General features: G+C 37.7%; 1 protein-coding gene across 6 annotated transcripts in view; it reads right to left on the bottom strand.

Annotated features, from left to right (window-relative positions):
* The window catches only part of CDKAL1 (CDK5 regulatory subunit associated protein 1 like 1), a 704,834-nt gene that overhangs the window by 300,018 nt on the left and 385,532 nt on the right, over positions 1 to 19,284 (bottom strand). For all 6 annotated transcript variants that reach the window (XM_027040405.2, XM_053223204.1, XM_015085900.3 and 3 more), the window contains one exon: positions 1,629 to 1,795. In XM_027040405.2, coding sequence (XP_026896206.1) covers positions 1,629 to 1,795 — 167 coding nt within the window. The remainder of the gene's footprint in view (positions 1 to 1,628; positions 1,796 to 19,284) is intronic.

Below are 19,284 nucleotides of genomic sequence, written 5' to 3'. Positions count from 1 at the left end.
TAGGATTTGCTATAAATGTACCGTTCCTTTCTGCAACCTTGAAATTAATTAAAGTACTGAATTTATTCCAAGAGGTACTTTATTTAGTCATCTCGGAGCCAATACATGATATCCCCCCTCATGCATGAACTTCCCTGATTGTAGCTACTATGGTTCCCTTAATTCTTGATGAGACTCTCCTTAATGCACACATCTAGCGTATCGCTTGGTGTATACCTCACATTTACTGCAAACCTCACATTTATTGCTACAGCTGTTACCATGTTTGATCTTTATAGAGAGTCACTTGCTTTTTTTCAAGTGTTGAGTCAAAGAGTTACGTATAAATTGACATGCCTGCAATTTATCTTTAAGTAGCAAATCTTAACTGTCCCACATTGTCCAAAGTACCAAAGTTAACCTATAAATCATATACCTTTACTAGAAAGATACGGCTAGAAATATGTGAATAACAAAACTGAAATTGCTAAATTTCTTCATTAAATATTTATAATTAACAATCAGACTGCTACCAAATCTGTTTTCAGAATTTCTAAAACACATTCTCAGTATTAGGGAGGCTCTTTAAGCACAACTTCAACAAGTATAGGCTTCGAATCAAATCAACAGAAAACAATCTTTTGAATCACTGAATATTCATTGGGATTTATGCATCAAATTTCAGCAGCCATACTTGCTTTTAGATTTTTGGAATGTTATTTTTCTGTACAAACTAACTGCAAAGAACACAACCGATAAAAATATAAGTGACTTGTTTCTATACTTTGCACATGATTTTCCTACAGCAGTTATTAGATTTCTTATCCATAACTCTGGGTCCGATATAATTATTTTATTTCTCAAACAGCCATCATGGATCCTAGCATGTACTTTTTCATTTAAATGATTGTTTGCCTGTCCGTGTTTCTTGCTCATATTTACCGTGGCGTTTGTCATTGAGATACCACCTAGCAGTACATATGCCCATTTTTCCAGCTTAACGGTAAGCTCCTTGAGGGTGAGCACCTGACCCAGGGAAGGGATACAAGTGAACCCAGGTGTCCCCCATGACCTCAACCCCTTATTTTTCCACAGTGACCACAAAAGAATCAAGGGAAAGAACATCAAACTCTGTCACTCTTTGTTTCTATTCCATCCCTTCACTATCTCCAGACAAAGGGAGGAGATTTAAAACATCCTCAGACTTCCAGCCCAGTCCCCTTCCTGATGTGCCTAACAGCAGCTCGGATAACGTGTTTGCAACAGTTTGTGGAATTAATGCAATGTATTAGCACCCCAGAACCAGGCCGGGGTACCGAGTGGGGGAACCGAGGCAAATTTATGCGATGGAAGACTGAAGAGCTACAAAGAAGAAACAAAGAACTTTGACAAGATGGCAAGTGCTGGAGAAGCCAAGCAAAAACGGGGTGTGCAGACTGACAAAGAAGAAGACTTGAAATTCTCAACTCATTCTTAGTAATGTGGGACTACAAAAAAAAAAAAAACAAACAAAAAACGTGCAAGAGGTTTTCAATGTAACCCATGTGATGATGCTGATGCCGCCACATTGTCTGGACTGGTTCGTGTCTGTGTCAGCACGGAAAGGGGTTCGTGTCTGTGTCAGCACGGAAAGGAGTGCTTCTCCTTACCTCCAGATGCTCTAAAATATAGGGGGGATTCGTCATGCCAAGCCTCAGCATTGCTCCCCGAGGGATCACTTCGACCAGTTTCCACAGCAGTGCGGGGAGATTGGTGCCAATGTCTCTGCCATAAGCCCCCGTGTCTTCACTGGTCAACCATATCTCACAGACGCCCTCTGTGAATCAAAGGAGATAATTAACAAATCTGTTTCCTTCATCATACAGCTGCTCACTCTTTTTAATGCAGTATTACTCAACACCATTATGCAGGCAGTCTGGGTATTCAACTGCAGAGAAAAAGCAGCTTACCCCGTGGTGGCACTGGGTTATTAAGTTCATTTTCTGAACACCAGAGAGTTACAACAAGGCTGTAAATTATCAGTGCGTCCTATGGAGTGATTAACATTCACAGCCAATCAGTTCAACCGCGCTTCCTCCAAAGCACTTTGATCAGGACGAGAGCTACAATCCCATCACAATGGACACCTATTTTATGGAGCACCGTAAGCCTTGGAACTGAAACAGTCACTCTACAGAATGGGCACTAGCAGGACTGAACTCACTAATCAGTCTGTGACCAGCCCAAAGAAAAACGTCAAGTGTGGTTCAGGTTTAACTCACAAATTATTAATTATGAGATAACCCATTTCTCCTGCAGTAACTATTCTAATTTGTTTTCTTTATTCAATTAAGAATAGAGTGCACTGCATTGCTGCGTTCAAAGAAGTTGGTTGCTGTATAAACTGAGTATTTGGGTCGAAAAACCTGTTTACTGACAGCTGGCATCCTATTTTCCATCAATCAGACTTGAGGAGAATGTGGACAATGTATATATGTTTTGTTGTCATCGTTACTATAAAGAATCCCGACTTCAAATATTATGGCCTGCAATAACATCCTCCCAAAAATCAAAAAGAAATACATCTGGATAACCTAGTATTATTTAAAATGAATAAAACAGAGCAGGAGCCACCCAGGTTTTCAGAACCTTTCTGAAAGCATATTCGATTAAAGGATTAGCCTATTTTAAAAGGCCAAGCGATTCTCACAAAGCTAAGACCAACAGTCAAATAGCCCTGTGAAATTTGCTCATGCTAAAGTGATTTGTTGCTTCAGAACATACCTCAGCACATACACAAGGGCCAGAAATACTACAGCCTGACCCGAAAATATAAATGTCTAGAAAGAGCCTTCAAATTATCACTTAAACTGTCTCTAGCTGATGGAAGAGAAGAATTTCAAAAATACATTTAAATACTCCGAGCCAAGAGCAACAAAAAACAAGACACACGACTTTTAGGTAAATGTGAACTTACAAACTTACAGGAAAGAGTAAAGATCTTCCCTCTCTTTAATGTGTTCCACAGAAATGGACAGATAGACATGAAGTTGAGATCTCCAATAACTATTCTTTCCTTAAGGTAAGAGATAGATTTACTTTGTAAACAAAACAAAACAAAACAAAAAACGCTAGCCAAACCATATAAAAACATGTTCACTTTTCTCTATTTGTCTATCTTTCTGAGACAGGCACATCCTCATTCACACCCACACAACACAGAAAATACTAGAAAAGAAATAAAATTTTACTTCCCTGAAATTAAAGAATCAATAACTTAACATAGAGAACAGGAGGTATCAAAAACAAAAAACAAACAAAAAAACCCACCAAAAACCAAAAAGCCCAACTCTATTTTAAAAGTTGGAGATGTTTTCAGTATTTGCAAATCAGTAGTGCTAGGAATATATGGGTTTTCTTCACTTAAATGTAAATGTGCAGTTCCAGAAATCAATAAACATTTGCTTATTAGTTTTAATCATTTAATAAAAGGTTTTCTCTTCAAAAGAAACATTCTGCCGTGTTCACAGGCTACCTTTGTGTAGTCTGACAGTTGTATAAATATTCTCTGCACATGGGAGTCAATTTTCCCTTTTATTTTTAAAAGAATAAGGGGTTGCAATTAGTGGAATCATCTTTAATATCACATATGCCATCAGCCACTGGACTCCTACAACCTTTTTTTTTTTTTTTTTTTGCTTGTTTGTTTTTAATCTTATCACAAAATCCACTCCAGGGAAAGACATGGCTAAGTAACAACATAAACGGATTTTAAAACACTCTGAAAGAGGTTATAAAAACAGGACATTATCCATGATTTTCCAGTTACTGGCACTTGAGCAACACAATATGAATATTTTAAAATGAACAGAATAATTTTAATTTATAATTTTTCCATCCAAATGGCTCCGTGTTACGCCTTATGTAGAGAGAGCGAGTTCCTGGAACAGTGCCTTGCTGTTGCTAGATGAATATAGAAGGGGGAAAATCACTATGAATAGGAATGGAAATAACATCCATGCAGAAAACAGCAGCCAGCTCTTAAAGCCGCATAGGTGGGGACCAATAGCCCCCTGGTGGGCTGAAACTTCAAATTAAATCACATAAAGAGGAAGCAGCTGTAACACTAAATCAGCAACAACAGGAATAATGGTCTTGATGTCTCCAAGATCAAGGCTGCTAAAATGCTCTCTGTAATAGCAACCTGGTTCAACACACAATGAGAGAACATGTGCAAAACGGGAGATGCCTGGACTTTGGGAGGGCTGGGCCTTGCCAGTTCGATCTAGACATTTGTCAAAGATGATTCTGCTCTTAATCGAAGTGAGAAAGTCCGATTTCACAAGGTTACATTTCAAGAATTCTAATGAGTTCTGATCCTTCAAGACGTGAGGATTCAGAAAGTCATTTCCCACTAAAGGTGAAGCAGGATCCCCGGCCTGACATCCTTGTCTCTGGGCAGTCATGTGGACTGCTCCCTGTGCAAGCGGTTCCTGCCAGGCCAGCTTGCACAGGAATTCACGAGGGAGAAGGAAGGCTGCAGTCTGCGATCACTAATGGATACGGGGACACATGCATGCTTCTTCTGTCTGCACACTTAATTGGCTACACTTATGGACAGCAGGGCTCGCCTAAACAGCTTCATTCCGTAAGGACTTCAGTTACGAGCTATACTCCTTTCCACGTTCATTTCTTTATTGGTCTATCAAACATTTATTAGGCCCTTACCCACTATGTGCCCAGCATCCACTCAGGCTCAGGGCAGAAAAGGGTTCATCGTCAAACTTCTGTGATCTAACGCTGGCTATTATCCAGGAGCTGGCAAGGGGACATGAACAGACACCCTGGGAACTTCACAACCGTGCCTATCGGTGGGGGTGGAGGCAGAGGGGGTGGGGCGCCAAAGAACACAGCCTCAGAAACCAGAATGAGAGGCATACTGGGCTGGCTCCAAGTGAGGATGATGTCAGCCCCAATGAGATAGGCCCAGTCTGCACTGTAGCAGGGACTTTGATGAATACATGTCAGAAACACAAACATGTGAAAATAAAAAAGAGACGCAAGCAGGAAGAACGGAGATAAGAAAAGTAAAGGCCCAGTAAAAACTCCCAGGCCTGTAAAAATAAATACACACAAAAAAAGAAAGTGGTAGGTGGAAAAGTGGGAGACAGAAATTAGCTTTTTATAAGCATCGAGGAGAAATTTTACTTTTTCCTAAAACTGTTCATCTATCTTGATTTTTGTTTGTTTTCCTTAAATTATTCCTTCTGCCTTTTCTAATGAACGTTAGGTTCTTCAGATCATCCACCACCCTTTTGTGGTTGTTACTTCTGGGGAAAAAAGAGCAAATACTAGGAAGAAATGAAATGCGTCTCACCAGGGAAAATCCTTTCAAAAGTCCAGTTATTAGAATCCATTATCATTCTACCCAAGTAATTCCTGATGAGTCTATAGTTGAAACACATAGGATTGTTGTTGTTTCTCCCCCCTCGAATGGAGAGCCACCACCACAGCTGGATTTTGATCTCTGCTCCACAGTAATCTGAGATGGCAGAGGACCGAAAATGGAGAAGACATAAGAGGTTAACAATAAAAGAAAGATAATATGCTCAAAAAAGAGTCTCACAACAAAGAAAACCCTTTTTGAAAAATCAAACTTTGCCAAAACTCAATTTCAAAACATTATGACTCATTATAACTGGTCCAGTGTATAAGCTCCATTGTAAGAAATGAAAATATGGGTGAAGACTGACTTCATCTGATCAGAGAAGTGATTTTTGTTCTCCAGTGGCTCCTGTTTTATGGTCGGCGAAAATCTCTACCATACAAATAAATCTCATTTATTCCACTGGGAGGAGAGTCTCCAAAAGTAAGGACTACAGAAACAGGAAAACTGTAAACAGTGATTAACAGGGTCGAAAGTTAAATAAAAAAACAAAAACAAGTCACCTCAAAGTCTGCTCCGTGTTTCTTCCTCAGAAACGCGTGCTCTTTCCCCTTCTGTCCTGTTCCCTACATTACGAGCTTGGACTTTTCCCTCCTTTCAATTCCTCCCCTACTTCATCTCCATCTTCAAAGGCTAACGTGGACAATGAATTAAACATACATTATGTTGTATTTATTTCATATGTACTCAATTCTCTGCTCTTAACTGCTGATGCTCTCTTTTAAGGGTGACAGGGCATATTAATTAGATTGTTATGGGTTCTTTCTTCTTAAAGCAAATCTTAGAAAATTCAGAAATAAATAGGACCCTCTGTTTAAGCATTTGAAGGGTCACGGAAATGTCCTCAAAGGTGATGTTTCGAAATAAAAATACACATAGGCAGCCTCATACCTAGTTAACCTATTCATTTCATAGCCAATTAGACACTATAATTTGTTTGGTCCCTTCGATGCTCAAGGGCTTTGGGTTTCCTTTTCAGTAAAAAAATACATAAATAAAAATGAAAAACAAGATTATTAAAGACAACACCATAACATGTCTATCTTTTATATAACAATGATGTATCACCATTAAAGATCCAATGAATAGGCCACCATAGAAAACAGGTATTAATTACCTAATTCTTCAACTATATCACTATGTATACTACTTTTGCAAACTTAAAAAGTTACCAGTGACACGAAGGTGTTTTCTGCTACTTTTTTGTTTTGAACAACGTTACATTTACGGAAAAGTTTTAAGAGTAGTAGTACATCGAATTAGTACATCTACTACCTGCACCTCCTTCACTCAGACTCAGGAACATTTTGCCACATTGGTGAGCTACCCACCCTTCCCGCTCTCCTCATGGACAAACCCCATGGTTTTTGTTTTCTCCCTGAGAACTAGGTGCAGACACTGTGACACTTTACATCTAAATATGTCACCATGTGTCTTCTAAGACCAAGAACATTCTCCTTCATAATCACGACACAATCACACTGCTCTTGGCCAACCGAACGCTGGACAGCTCCCACTGTAACAGAACTGAGTCACCTGTATTTCTTTGTGCGAGCCCTGCAGCTCAGGCCTCTGTGCTTCAGCACATGCTGTTCCCTCTGTCTAAAATATCTTCCAGTCTTCTTTGCATAATGAATACAGTCTTACGGGAAATTTTCTTGATCACCCAGACTAATTTAGAAGCTCCTCTCCTGTGCTCCCAAGCATCTGGTGCAAAATTTTGTATCACGATGCATTATAAGGACTGATTTGTTTGTTTCCTTGAGAGGATGTAGGCATCTCCAGGAAGAGGTGCAAAAATCTTACTAATACACAGATGCCTAGAACCTACTAGAGTGCATGGCACATAGGAAGCACTCAATAAATTTTGGTTCCATATACATACATAAACATATATATATATGAATATTCATGTATATACACACATAGACTGCATGCAAAAGAGTATACTAGGTTCTGTATCAAGCATTAAGGAAATGCCAGATTAAATTTTCTTTGGACAATACAGAAATGCAGCTTGAATGTGGTGAAGTTCGTTGCTCGGTCTCTTAACTTCACATAAGATTAGTAGTCTTGATTAAAGAGCCCTATAATCAGGGTGCCTGGATGGCTCACTGGGTTAAGCTTCCGACTCTTGATTTAGGCTCAGGTCGTGATCTCGCGGTTCATGGGATGGAGCCCCGTGTCTGGCTCTGCACGGACCATGCAGAGCCTGCTTGGGAATCTCGCTAACCCTCTCTTTCCGCCCTCCCCCACTCACGCACACATGCACAAGAGCTCTCTTTCTCTCTCTCAAAATAAATAAACATTTTTAAAAAAAAAGTTCCCTATAATCCTAACATGATAGCTGGACAGCACTGCAAGTAAATACAAACTATTTTTTTACTTAGAAGTGAGATTTCCCACATAGGTAAGTTCAGATAGATCAGTTATCCATGAAACAATTAAACTTTAAAATGATCTTTTTTATTGCTTTAATAACAAGAGCTAACAGAGTATTTCCAGAGCATCATGACCTCTGTGATTACAGTGCTACAAAGAAAAGAAGTTGTCAACACAAATTGATAATGTTGTCACTACACAAAAACACCTGTTTTCTTTCTTTTGAAAGGTCACAATCAGAGAGAACCCTGTTTATTTTCATACTTCTGTAAGAATCTGGAAATAATGGAAAGCTAAAAACAAACTGAACACCACAAAAGGATGACACGCTTTCTGAAAACAAGGCATCTGACTCCCCAGGCTCCAAAACTGGCAATAAGCCTCATAGAGGCAGATTAAGTTTATCCTGTTAATACCACAGTGTGTTTTGTTCCATATATGGGCTTTTCTAATACCCCTGGAGGGAATACAGACCACGGTGTCTATGGATGGGCCCTCTGATATTCTAGCAGGATATGCGGGAAGATATTATATTGCCTCTAAAAAAAAAAATCACAACAGGCTCAACTCCCAACAGTACAAACATTACAGACACGGAAGGAAGTGGGAAGAAGAGAAAAAGAGAATAACTAGATGCCTACAACACAATATCTTGTTCTCAGAAAACATTAATATCAGGTGATCGGGGTGGTGGATAGAAATTTACCTAAACTCCAAGACTAAGTTAACGAATTGCAGAATAGTTTAGAGCATAAAGGAAACTAGAAGCAAAGCATTTTGCATTTTTTGGGTCAGTGAACTCAATTACAGAATGAAAGGCAAACAGAACTTAAATTGTAAAAGGGCAGAATTTTTATGACTAATGTTTTAGGGTCCTAAAGGTCCTTCTCAGAAGGACCAAATCTACAAATAGGACCTGAATTTCTGTAGTTACAATAAGGGAAATTTGACTTTGAAGACACAACTCATGAATTAATAATTTCAAGTACTTAAACAGCATATATAGGTTTCTATGTTCCAGCACATTCTTATATTCGGTTTGAAGGTGCATCAGGTGTATATCTAGGTCTTATACAAATAAAACACCATTCACTCATTCATTCATTCCTTCTTGTACCAAGTATTTGTTGAGTAGTATTATGTGCCAGACACTCTTCTAGATCTTAAGACAGGGTCTCTGATCTCACGACATATATTCAAGTGAGATACCACAAACTAAAAGATAAATAATACATTGTCAAGTACAAGTAAGTGCTATAAGGTGTTTGAAAGCAGGATAAAGAATGAATGATAGACTGGTTGGGACAGGACATTACTACTTTTGACAAGGAACAGCTGAGGAAGACTCGAGAGGACATGCAACCTGAATGAACGAAGGTAGTTAAGGATGTCACGTGCATCAGCTTTCTGGAGGAAGAGCATTTGAAGCAGAGAGAATATAAGATCAGCCTCGGCATGTTTATAGTTCCCAACGAACCACAAAGAGGTCAGTGTGGTTGGGGTGACGTGGTGGCATAGTGAGGTGTTCGTGGTGAAAAAGAATTGTAAGATGGGAGCCAGTGGTGACATAAGTGCTTGCAAGAGGTTCAAGCTCACAGAGCAGAGCTAAGGAGGCAAAAATTACATGTTGATAACCTATTCACTGTCATACGCAATGAATATGCAATATGTATATTATACTTGCTAGTGAGAGCTCTCAATAACTCTGTGTTTTAAGATATTCTCATGTTTAAGCGCATGAATATTCAGTGCCATTTCAGAATTCTCAAATCACTATATTTGGTATATAAGAAGAAATAAGAAAAGGAATAACAGATAATGTCAATGTCCAGTCTGTCTAAAAGAAATTCCTTTCTTTCACTTTTTTTTTTTTGGAGGGAGAATTACAATTGACCAAAATGCATGAAATCAGACTCACAAATTTAAATAGAAACAGGTAAAAGGAATCTGAGACCATAACACACTTTTTCTTTTTAGTTGGTAGCACCTGGATGGAAAGAAAGTGGTGTCAGTATCCTATCTCTCCTCCTGCTTCTTCTCCCTTCAACAGAGTTGAAGTATCACGAAGGAGCCCTCATTCTGCATCACTTACACGAATGTCCAACAAACCAACATGTGCCACAAACTCAGACAGTCTTCAGAGTTTGAATCATTGCTACAATTTCAGAAGGAAGGACAAACAAGAATAAGTAAGATAAAATCCTCTCTTACGAGGCAGGAAAAGGAAAGGAAGAATTCATTTCTCCTTAATTAAAGAAAAAAATAGGCTCACCCTCAAGAATCTACTAGCCACACACCAAGTAACTATAATGATAAATAGCATAATTCAGATCAGTTTGGCTCTTTTCAGCTACTATAATTGGCAACTGGGTTAGTTAAAATATTCTTGTAAGTGTTTTAAGTGTGCCCTTTCCAGGTCTGATGTCATCGAGATCGGGTATTTTTTTTTTTTTTTCTGGTGAAGAGAAAGTAAAAAAGGGTGGGTGGGGAGGTGGGGGTGGTGAGCACCATTTCTACGTAATGAAAGAGTAAGGGGCAATTCTATGACAGAAAAGTATTTAAAAGTTTGAAAGTTTTGTGGAGAAGCTGGTAGTTGTGCCTTAAGGAGAAAAGAATAATCAGAGTAGGAAGAGCTGATACATACCCCATATAGCAAAGACGTAATGATCAGCTACCTCTTCAATTTAAAATTTCGAAAAAGAAAGCACTATAAACACTTGTAGGTGCTATTAATAAAGCATGATTTTAATATTTATTACAATAAAATAACATGTACACCAATAACCACCTCTATAATTTGACCAAGCTATGGTAATCAAAATTATATCTACCAATAGGTGTTTCAGTGAACGAATGTATAATATCCAGTATAAACTGTGGACCTGGTCGTACTGACAACAACACAAATTTTAATGAAAAGGAAATACAGGGGCGCCTGGGTGGCTCTCTTGGTTAAGCGACCAACTTCGGCTCAGGTCATGATCTCATGGTTAGTGAGTTAGAGCCCCGCGTTGGGCTCTGTGCTGACAGCTCCGAGCCAGGAGTCTGCTTCTGATTCTGCGTCTCCTTCTCTCTCTCTGCCCTTCCCCCACTCATGCTCTTTCTCTCAAAAGTAAATAAATATATATTTTTTTTAATTTTTAAAAAGAAAATACAGTGAAGCCTTCCATGTCTACACATGAAGGGTTAACTGTTAAAGGAACTGCCTCAGTGCTATAAAGAACCAGAAAACCTGACCAAACGTATGGAACAACAATCATCAGACAAGTAATTACAGGCAGTTCATGACTGCGATTTTTGAGAGAAGCAAACAAGGTGAGCCCTGTGATTACCCATCTTACTTCCTGGAGGCATTTTCTAGGCCACAGCGCAGAAAGGGGGAAAGTGAAAAGAGCCCAGTGATCTTGCTGAGTGGAGAAGAGAGAGCTTGAAGCTCAGAAAACTATAGTACAGGTTAAATATTATGGAGAAGAGAGTTGCACAGATATGGATGGAGCTCCAAAGATCAGCAGAGAGCTCCCCTCAAGCTTCTGGCTGAGTACTACCTGGGTATGCAGGAGAGGAAACTAAACCCCAAGAAAGCTGTAAGCCAAACAAGTCCTAGAAGTCACGTAGGACCAAGAATGATTTGTGTTCCTAGAAGCCAAGGAGGATTTTAGAACACATGAGTGATTGGACCGAGTCCTCAGGAGGCTCTTTGCTTTCATGGTTGAGAAAAATTTGCATTAAACCAGAAGCTGCTCTAGACCTAAACCAGCAGACCTTAAAAGAAAGCCTCAAAAGATCAAAGTAATTTCAAATAACTTAACTCTATGAAAGAACAAGTCCAAACTCTTTAAAGGAAAACAATAAAATCCAGTGTTCAACAACATGAAATTCAAAACGCCTACCATCCAAACAAAAACCATCAGGCATGCAGACAGGAAGGAAAATACTATGTTTATAACCAGGAGAAACAACAATCAATAGGAACAGAGTCATAAAAGACAGAGATGATGAAATCTGCAGACAAGGACATTAAAACAGCTATTGTTAATGTGGTCCATGTGCTCATAAATTGTGAATATGAGAAAATAAACTGAAGATATTAGAAAAATGCCCTACTGAAACTTCTAAAGATGAAGTTGAAGACCTAGTGACATGAAATATTCAAAATGAAGCAAAGAGAGAAGGAGCTGAGGATGAGAATGGACAGAGCAGAATACTACCAAGCCAAATAACACACGCATAATTAAATTCCCTGAAATAATGACTGAATTATTTCCAAGTTTGAAGGTTGGTTGTGGTACGTTAAACGTGTATATTTGAACGCTTGACAACTTACAAGCAATCAATCAGAGGTATAGCTTACAAGGCATTCGTGGAGAGAAAACAGAATCATAATACTCAATCCAGAAGAAGACAGGAAAAGAAGGAAGAGAAAGAGATGGGGATGATAATGAACTATTGATGGGATTATCGGGAAGATACACAAAGGAGGGAGGCTTCAATATTCTCTTCAATTATTTATTTAAAAAAAAGATCTGAATTGAACATAAAATGTTAAAATTTGATACATCTAGTAATTTTTTTTTAACTGTTAGTTTCTAACTGTGATAAGTTTTATACATTCTGGAAATGTTTTATAATTTAAAATGTGAATAACAAATAATAGTCCCTGAGATTAAATAAATATTAGTAAAGTCCATCTTTTTCTGTTTTGTAAAACACTTGAAAGAAGCTAAATCAACCAATGAAGTCAGTGTGTCTTAATTTAAGTGGTTCTATAAGCATAATCAAGTGCAATGACCTTTATTAAATTCTGCTATGTGAGGCTAATCTAGACAGCTAATGTTCAGTATTTAAAAAACTCTCCTCTAGCCTAAGGGGAAAATGTGACTGCCATTTAAAAACACTACCTCACAGGGGGTAAAAAAATGATAATTTCTTGCCATCAGTAATTCCACTTTTCAAAGAAAGGTAAAATACAGTTGTTTGGTGACACTGGTGAAAACAGCAAACCAACAGCTAGCTCCCTTGACCTCATCCTTTTCCTGCCCCAATTATTCCAACTCAGGGCTCTCCAATTTGTACCCAGAAATGATGTGAGACTTTAATTATGCTATATTGGAGAGTAGATTAAGGTCACTTTTCTCCTTTGTCATGGTCTATCAACTGGCCACTCACTGAAAACAGATTCCATCACATCTTTTTTTGTTTGGGGTACTATGCCTAACACAATGCATATTAGCATAATTAATCAATGTATTTGAATAACAAACACAAAAGATAACTGTAAAAATCACAATTGTCTAGTTAGAAAATGCAAGACTTTACCCACTTCGTTTTACAAACAAAGACTCTGAAGATCAGAAAGATTAAGAGGACTTGCCCAAAGTTATACAATAACCAGTAGGAGAGCACGGATAAGAATTAATCTCTTAACTTCCAAGGAAGGAACTCGAACATAATACTTTTTATGCCAATTCAGTGACTCAAAGACAACACCTATACAACTTTGACTATAATTATGGCAACATGACAAGTACCAACTAAAATCTCAAAGAAAGAAGGCTTTAGTAGCATTACAAATAAGAAATGACTGAAGAAAACCAAAACAATGCATAAATAACATATGAGATGCACTAAGAGTCTAAGCCTGCACTATCCAATATGATAGCCGACAGCCATACATGGCTCTTGAACACTTCAGATATAATTAGTCCAGACTGACGTGCGCTGTAAGTGTACAAATTCTGAAAACTCAGCATGAAAAAAGACAGTAAATACGAATAATTTTTATATTGATTATAAGTTGAAATGATTGCCTTGGATACACTGGGTTACTTAAAATGTCTTCTGAAATAAATTTAACCTGTATCTCTTTACTTTTCTCAACACGGCTACTAGAAAGTTTTAAATTATATACATGGCACACATTATATTTTGATTGGACAGCACTGTTATATAGACTATTAGAACAGTCTACAATGAAGAACTAAAAGAATATGAACTTTATTAATAAATTTTACTTTCTCAAAAATATTATACTTTCTCCTAAATGACCAAGAAAAACTAAAAATTCTTCAGTTAAATAACCTAATAGAATGCTATACCTTATATATTTTATACTTCATTACTTATGCTTGTTTTCACTTACTTGATTGTGTTGCTGTGTTTAATGAAAACTGAAAAATAGTAAAGCTCATAAATAAAAAATACCATAAAGAAATCTCAATTATATAATAATTTTGTGTGTTATGTTGAAGTCATCGTTGACTTGCACGTTTTATACAGTTCACAATATTCAAAATTTACCAAGATCATTAGTCTATTTAAAACTATACTTCAAAGCTCCTTGAACCCTTAACTTTCACCACTAAAATATATGTAGTAGGTATGTAGTAATATATATGTTAGTATAATGTGGTTTTTACTGAAAATAATATTCCCAAGCGTTATACACTCAAAGATCTACAAATTGCCTCCAATTGTAAACCAATATTTATCTCCTAACTTTAAAATGAGGAAACAAAGAAAATGGGTAAGATATGTGATTCGTCTATTGTTAACCAGCACATGAGTTGAATAGGAAACTTTTAAAAAGCTCCTAATTTCCAAGTCTGATTTACATAACTTTTCTTCTCTGAGAAAAAATGAAATATCATCACCAAAGGACTCACATTAATTTAATAAAAACTAACATTACAATCCCCTGGTAGGTCTCCATGAAACCATTACAAGGAAACTATCCACCTTTCCCTCCATTCCTGCAACCACATATTACCGTGGTATTTTCTAACTATGGAGAAATGATTTAAAAGGAAAAGAGTACTTGTGGTAATTACACTGGCCCAAACTCAGCCCATTACAGCAAGATTATTATTATTCTTTTAAGTATACTGGTTATGTTTTTTAAATGCTTTAATTTACCCGTACTAAGTCTGGCAATCTCTTCCAGGAAACACCATTTGGATACTTCCAACCTGAGTTCACTGAAATAAATATTCTACGAAACCTTCATGAAAAAATTATTTATCCTATAATAGGAAATTCCCTCATTCTTTCGTGTTATTTCACGTGACTTCAGCTGGTTATGGAAGAAAGGGAGGTCCCAGAGAGGGTCTCCTCATAGTTTGTTTCAAGGAGGTCTACCAGCATCCACCAGAGAAAATTGCTCAGGGCATGCAGCAGGAGGTTGGAACAGGCAAAATAAAAAACGGAGAGAAGTATCTCTTTCTAACTTACTATATAAGTTATTTCTAATTAATGCTTATTCTATACTGTCTCTCCACCTCCCCTCCAACTGGGAAAGCTAAATAAAAATGAGATTTTCATCTGTTTTGTTCACTGACGTACCTCCTGCAGCAAAATGGTGTCTGAGACACTGCCCAATGGCCAATGTGGTACAATTTGAGCAATGATATAAATAATGATAGTAAAGGAATTTGAAGCAAAGAATAAAATAAATATCCATGAGCCCATACTTACATAAATAAATAAATGAAACAGCAGACATCTTCCTGATATATAATTGCAATTACTAAACATAGGAGGAAAGATAGAAAAATCACCTTTTGGCGAACACCACAGTAATAACTGTTGGAGGTCAGAATCATCAATGCATGTTCAAGATGGTAGGTAAGAACGGAAGAGAAACAAGGTAATTGCGTAGTCTGGAGGTTTATCCCCGTTAGATGCTTATTGAGAAAAATAATAACTTCACAGGGGAGAAACTTGGCAGACACCATCTTAACTGAGTGATAAAAAGTAAAACCATCTGTAATGAGACATCTCAACATCATGTACCTCAAGGACCTGAAAACTGCCCAACATCACTTCAGAGGTATTCTTGCCAAAAATACATAATCTGAATTTAATCACGCAAAGCATCACACAAACGCAAATTGAGAGAGGTTCTGTAAGATAAATGGCCAGCACATAACCTTCAAAAATGTTCTGAAAGATGAAGAGGGACAAGGAAATGTTCCAGATTGGAGTTTAAGAGACTGGGGAGACATGATAACCATATGTCAGTTGGCTGGATGCTAGACCAGAAAAGGGATTTTAGTGGGACAATGGGTAACATTTGAATAGTGTCTGCAGATTACAGAGTAGTACTATGTCAGTGTTAGTTTTCTGGTATTGATCATTGTAGGAGGTTCATGTAAGATATTAACATTTGGGCAAGGAGGATGAAGGGTACTCTGTACTACTTTCGCAACATTACTGTGAGTCTGTATTTCAAAGTAAGAGTTAATAAGGAGGAACATCGAAGCAGGGTATTGGTTACCAGGGGAAGAGATTGCATATGTGAAACCTTAGCTTACCAACTTTACTGCAGACTCCTCAGGTAAAGTTTAAGTAGGTCAAGCCCAAGCCAGTCTCTGTCAAATCCAAATCAAGAGTCTATTTCCCTCAGCACTGAGTAAAGCTTCTTCATTTAAAGTAGCTAATGTCAGAATGCTTTTTTGTTTTTTATTAAAAAAAATTTTTTTTAACATTTATTCAATTTTGAAAGGCAGAGAGAGACAGAGCACGAGTGGGGGAGGGGCAGAGAGAGAGGGAGACAAAGAACCTGAAACAGGATCCAGGCTCCGAGCTGTCAGCACAGAGCCAGATGCGGGGCTCAAACTCATGGACCACGAGATCACGACCTGAGCCGAAGTCAGACGCTCCACCGACTAAGCCACCAAGGTGCCCCTCAGAATGCTTTTTTAAAATGATCACTTTATTTAAAAATCCATCAAATAAACACTTTCTTCTTCAAATAAAAAGTTTCACACTCTACATTAAAAAAAGGTATATACTGTATTTGCAATTAGAAAAGACCACCTTCTGAGAAGGTCGTGGGGCTGCCATGCCAGTACTTACTAAGTACTTACATGCCAGTACTTACTAAGCACTCCCCACACATAGACAAAACCGATGCCACAGCTATGGAAGACCATTAGAGGAAATAAATGTAAAGAAAAATTGTAAGTTAAATATTTACAAAATAGGCAAGTATAACCGTAAGGAAGTGGTCGGGACGATTTGAAAATGGTAATGTCAGCACACAGTGGCAAAGAATATTCTATACTTTTTTGAGGTATTAAACTTAGATGTAACAAAGATAAAATATGTTACATTTATATTTATTGTTATACATATGCACTAATACAAAAAAGAAACGATGGGATGAGATACAGCGTCTAAAGGAATCAACACACATTTATATCTGAAAAAGAATCAAATTGCTGGCAGGCTGCCAACACGCCGTTCCACGTAAGGGGTCAGGAAGCAGGTCTCGTGTGCGGTTTGAAGAGTCCAGTTCCGCACACCATGAAGGACAGCCTTAGCGGCTGGAGGGAAAATATGCCAAGAAAGAGGGGGAAAAGTGTCTGGGTCCCTATCAAATATATTACAATTTAGCCTTAGAAAACTGTATTTCTCAAAATACTTATCACTGAGAGAAGACCAAAATTAAAGAATATTCCTTACAAATTACAGGGCTATTAAAAGTCATTAGCAATAATAAAAAAAAAGACGTTACACAGTTAATCTAATAACAAGTATATACAGGAGCGCCTGGGTGGCTCAGTTGGTTAAGCACCCGATGACTGATTTCAGCTCAGGTCATGATCCCATGGTTTGTGGGACAGAGCCCTGCTGGGGATTCTGTCTCCCTCTCTCTCTGCTCTCCCCTGTGTGCACTCTCTCGCTCTGTCTCTCTCTCAAAATAAACATTTTTTTAAGTATGTATAAAAAATGAATTAAAGGTTTTTTTTTAATTGCAATAACTTTATAATATGCCTTAAAGGTCTATCCAAGTAGAGAATGCGAAAAGGAAGTTCACAAATGAAAATAATCTGCAGAAAATGATCTTCGATTCCCTCTTGGTCAACATGTTGCGCACAGTAATTCCACAAATATTAACTGAGTAACATGTGCCGGGCACTCTGCCTTGAACACAAAGATGAATACGACACATAAACCCAAACTAAGAGAGGTTCTAGAAGATAAATGGCCAGGACATACCCTTCAAAAAGATCAATGTTACTTGATTAATTAGCCTTGCATCCAAAAAGCATACTGTCTAGTGTCATGTAACAACAGAGGCAACTTACATTAAAAAAAAAAAACAAACAAAAACAAAAAAAAACAAGCTTGGAGCGCCTGGGTGGCTCAGTCGGTTAAGCATCTGACTTCGGCTCAGGTCATGATCTCGCGGTCTGTGGGTTTGACCCACGTTGGGCTCTGTGCTGACAGCTCAGAGCCTGGAGTCTGCTTCTGATTCTGTGTCTCCCTCTCTCTCTCTGCTCCTCCCCCACTCATGCTCTGTCTGTCTCTCTCTCAGAAATAAACAAACATTAAAAACAAAGCAAAACAAGCTTTGACTGGGTGTCTATATCTGTAATTCTGCTCCCACCAAGAGATGAAATGCCCTCCAGGCCCAATTCCAGAAATGTCCTGTCATACCTGCTCTGATATGCCAAGCAGTTATAGCCATATCTTGGCCACACTGCTCTCCAATATACACACTCTCCCACCCCGAAAGCTAGCTAGCTAGCTATTTATTTATTTATTTATTTATTTATTTATTTATTTTACCAGAGTTACTTGAAATATTCTATTTTAAATCTACTTTTGATCCTTGGTCTTTTCAAACTACTGTGATTAGTACCATAGTCCATATAATGCTCTGAACATTACTGGCATTCAGTAAATAACACACCAGCCTTACTATTAAAGAAAAATAATAAAAATGGAACAATGAACCTAGATTGTAGAAATCGTTATTGACCACAGAATTGCTATGACACTAAAAGCTATTCTACTATAAAAGGCCCTCAAATTATAAAATATGCAAATTACCTTTATGCAAGAGATGTACCAAATATTCTAAGACTCAGAGTGCTTAAAAATATTCACCCAACTGGGATGATTTCAGATTAAAGAAAATAAGGACTGTGTAATTATATACACTTACCTTGACAAATAGAAAGCAATCTGTGATTAGAACATAGCAATTAGTTACAAAATGCTTCACATGGATTTAATTACCCATCAGTCTACATGTAGCTTAATTACTTTTATCTCATTGCATCAGTAAAAGATTTCTGCCTGAGGCAACTGCCAGTCATATATTTATAAGGCTTCTAGACTTTACAGTGAATACATTATAACATTCAGGCGAATGTGCTAAAGTTACAGTTACAGAGGCATTCTTAATTTTGAACCAGTTTTAGCTCATAAATATCTCATCACTTTCTGAGAGTCGACAACCATCAAGCATTGGTTCACACTGACAGTGTCACCTTTTGGCTAAATAACATTGTTGACATAAACATCACCTCTGTTTATTCTAATCCTGTAAGATTCAGAAGGAAAGACCAAACAATTATCTTACTGCCCCAAGGCAAATGGCGCTGTATTCTCTTGGGTAGACACTTAAATTCAGAAAGGAGATGACCCTCCTTCAGGATAGATGAAGAAAGTCCTTTCATTCAGTGCTACTCTGCTGATTTTATGTTGGA

The sequence above is a fragment of the Acinonyx jubatus genome, chromosome B2 (genome assembly GCF_027475565.1).
Source record: "Acinonyx jubatus isolate Ajub_Pintada_27869175 chromosome B2, VMU_Ajub_asm_v1.0, whole genome shotgun sequence".
In the NCBI taxonomy this organism is placed as follows: domain Eukaryota; kingdom Metazoa; phylum Chordata; class Mammalia; order Carnivora; family Felidae; genus Acinonyx; species Acinonyx jubatus.
Note: the sequence above shows the minus strand (reverse complement) of the source record. Positions and strands in the feature narration are given on the sequence as shown.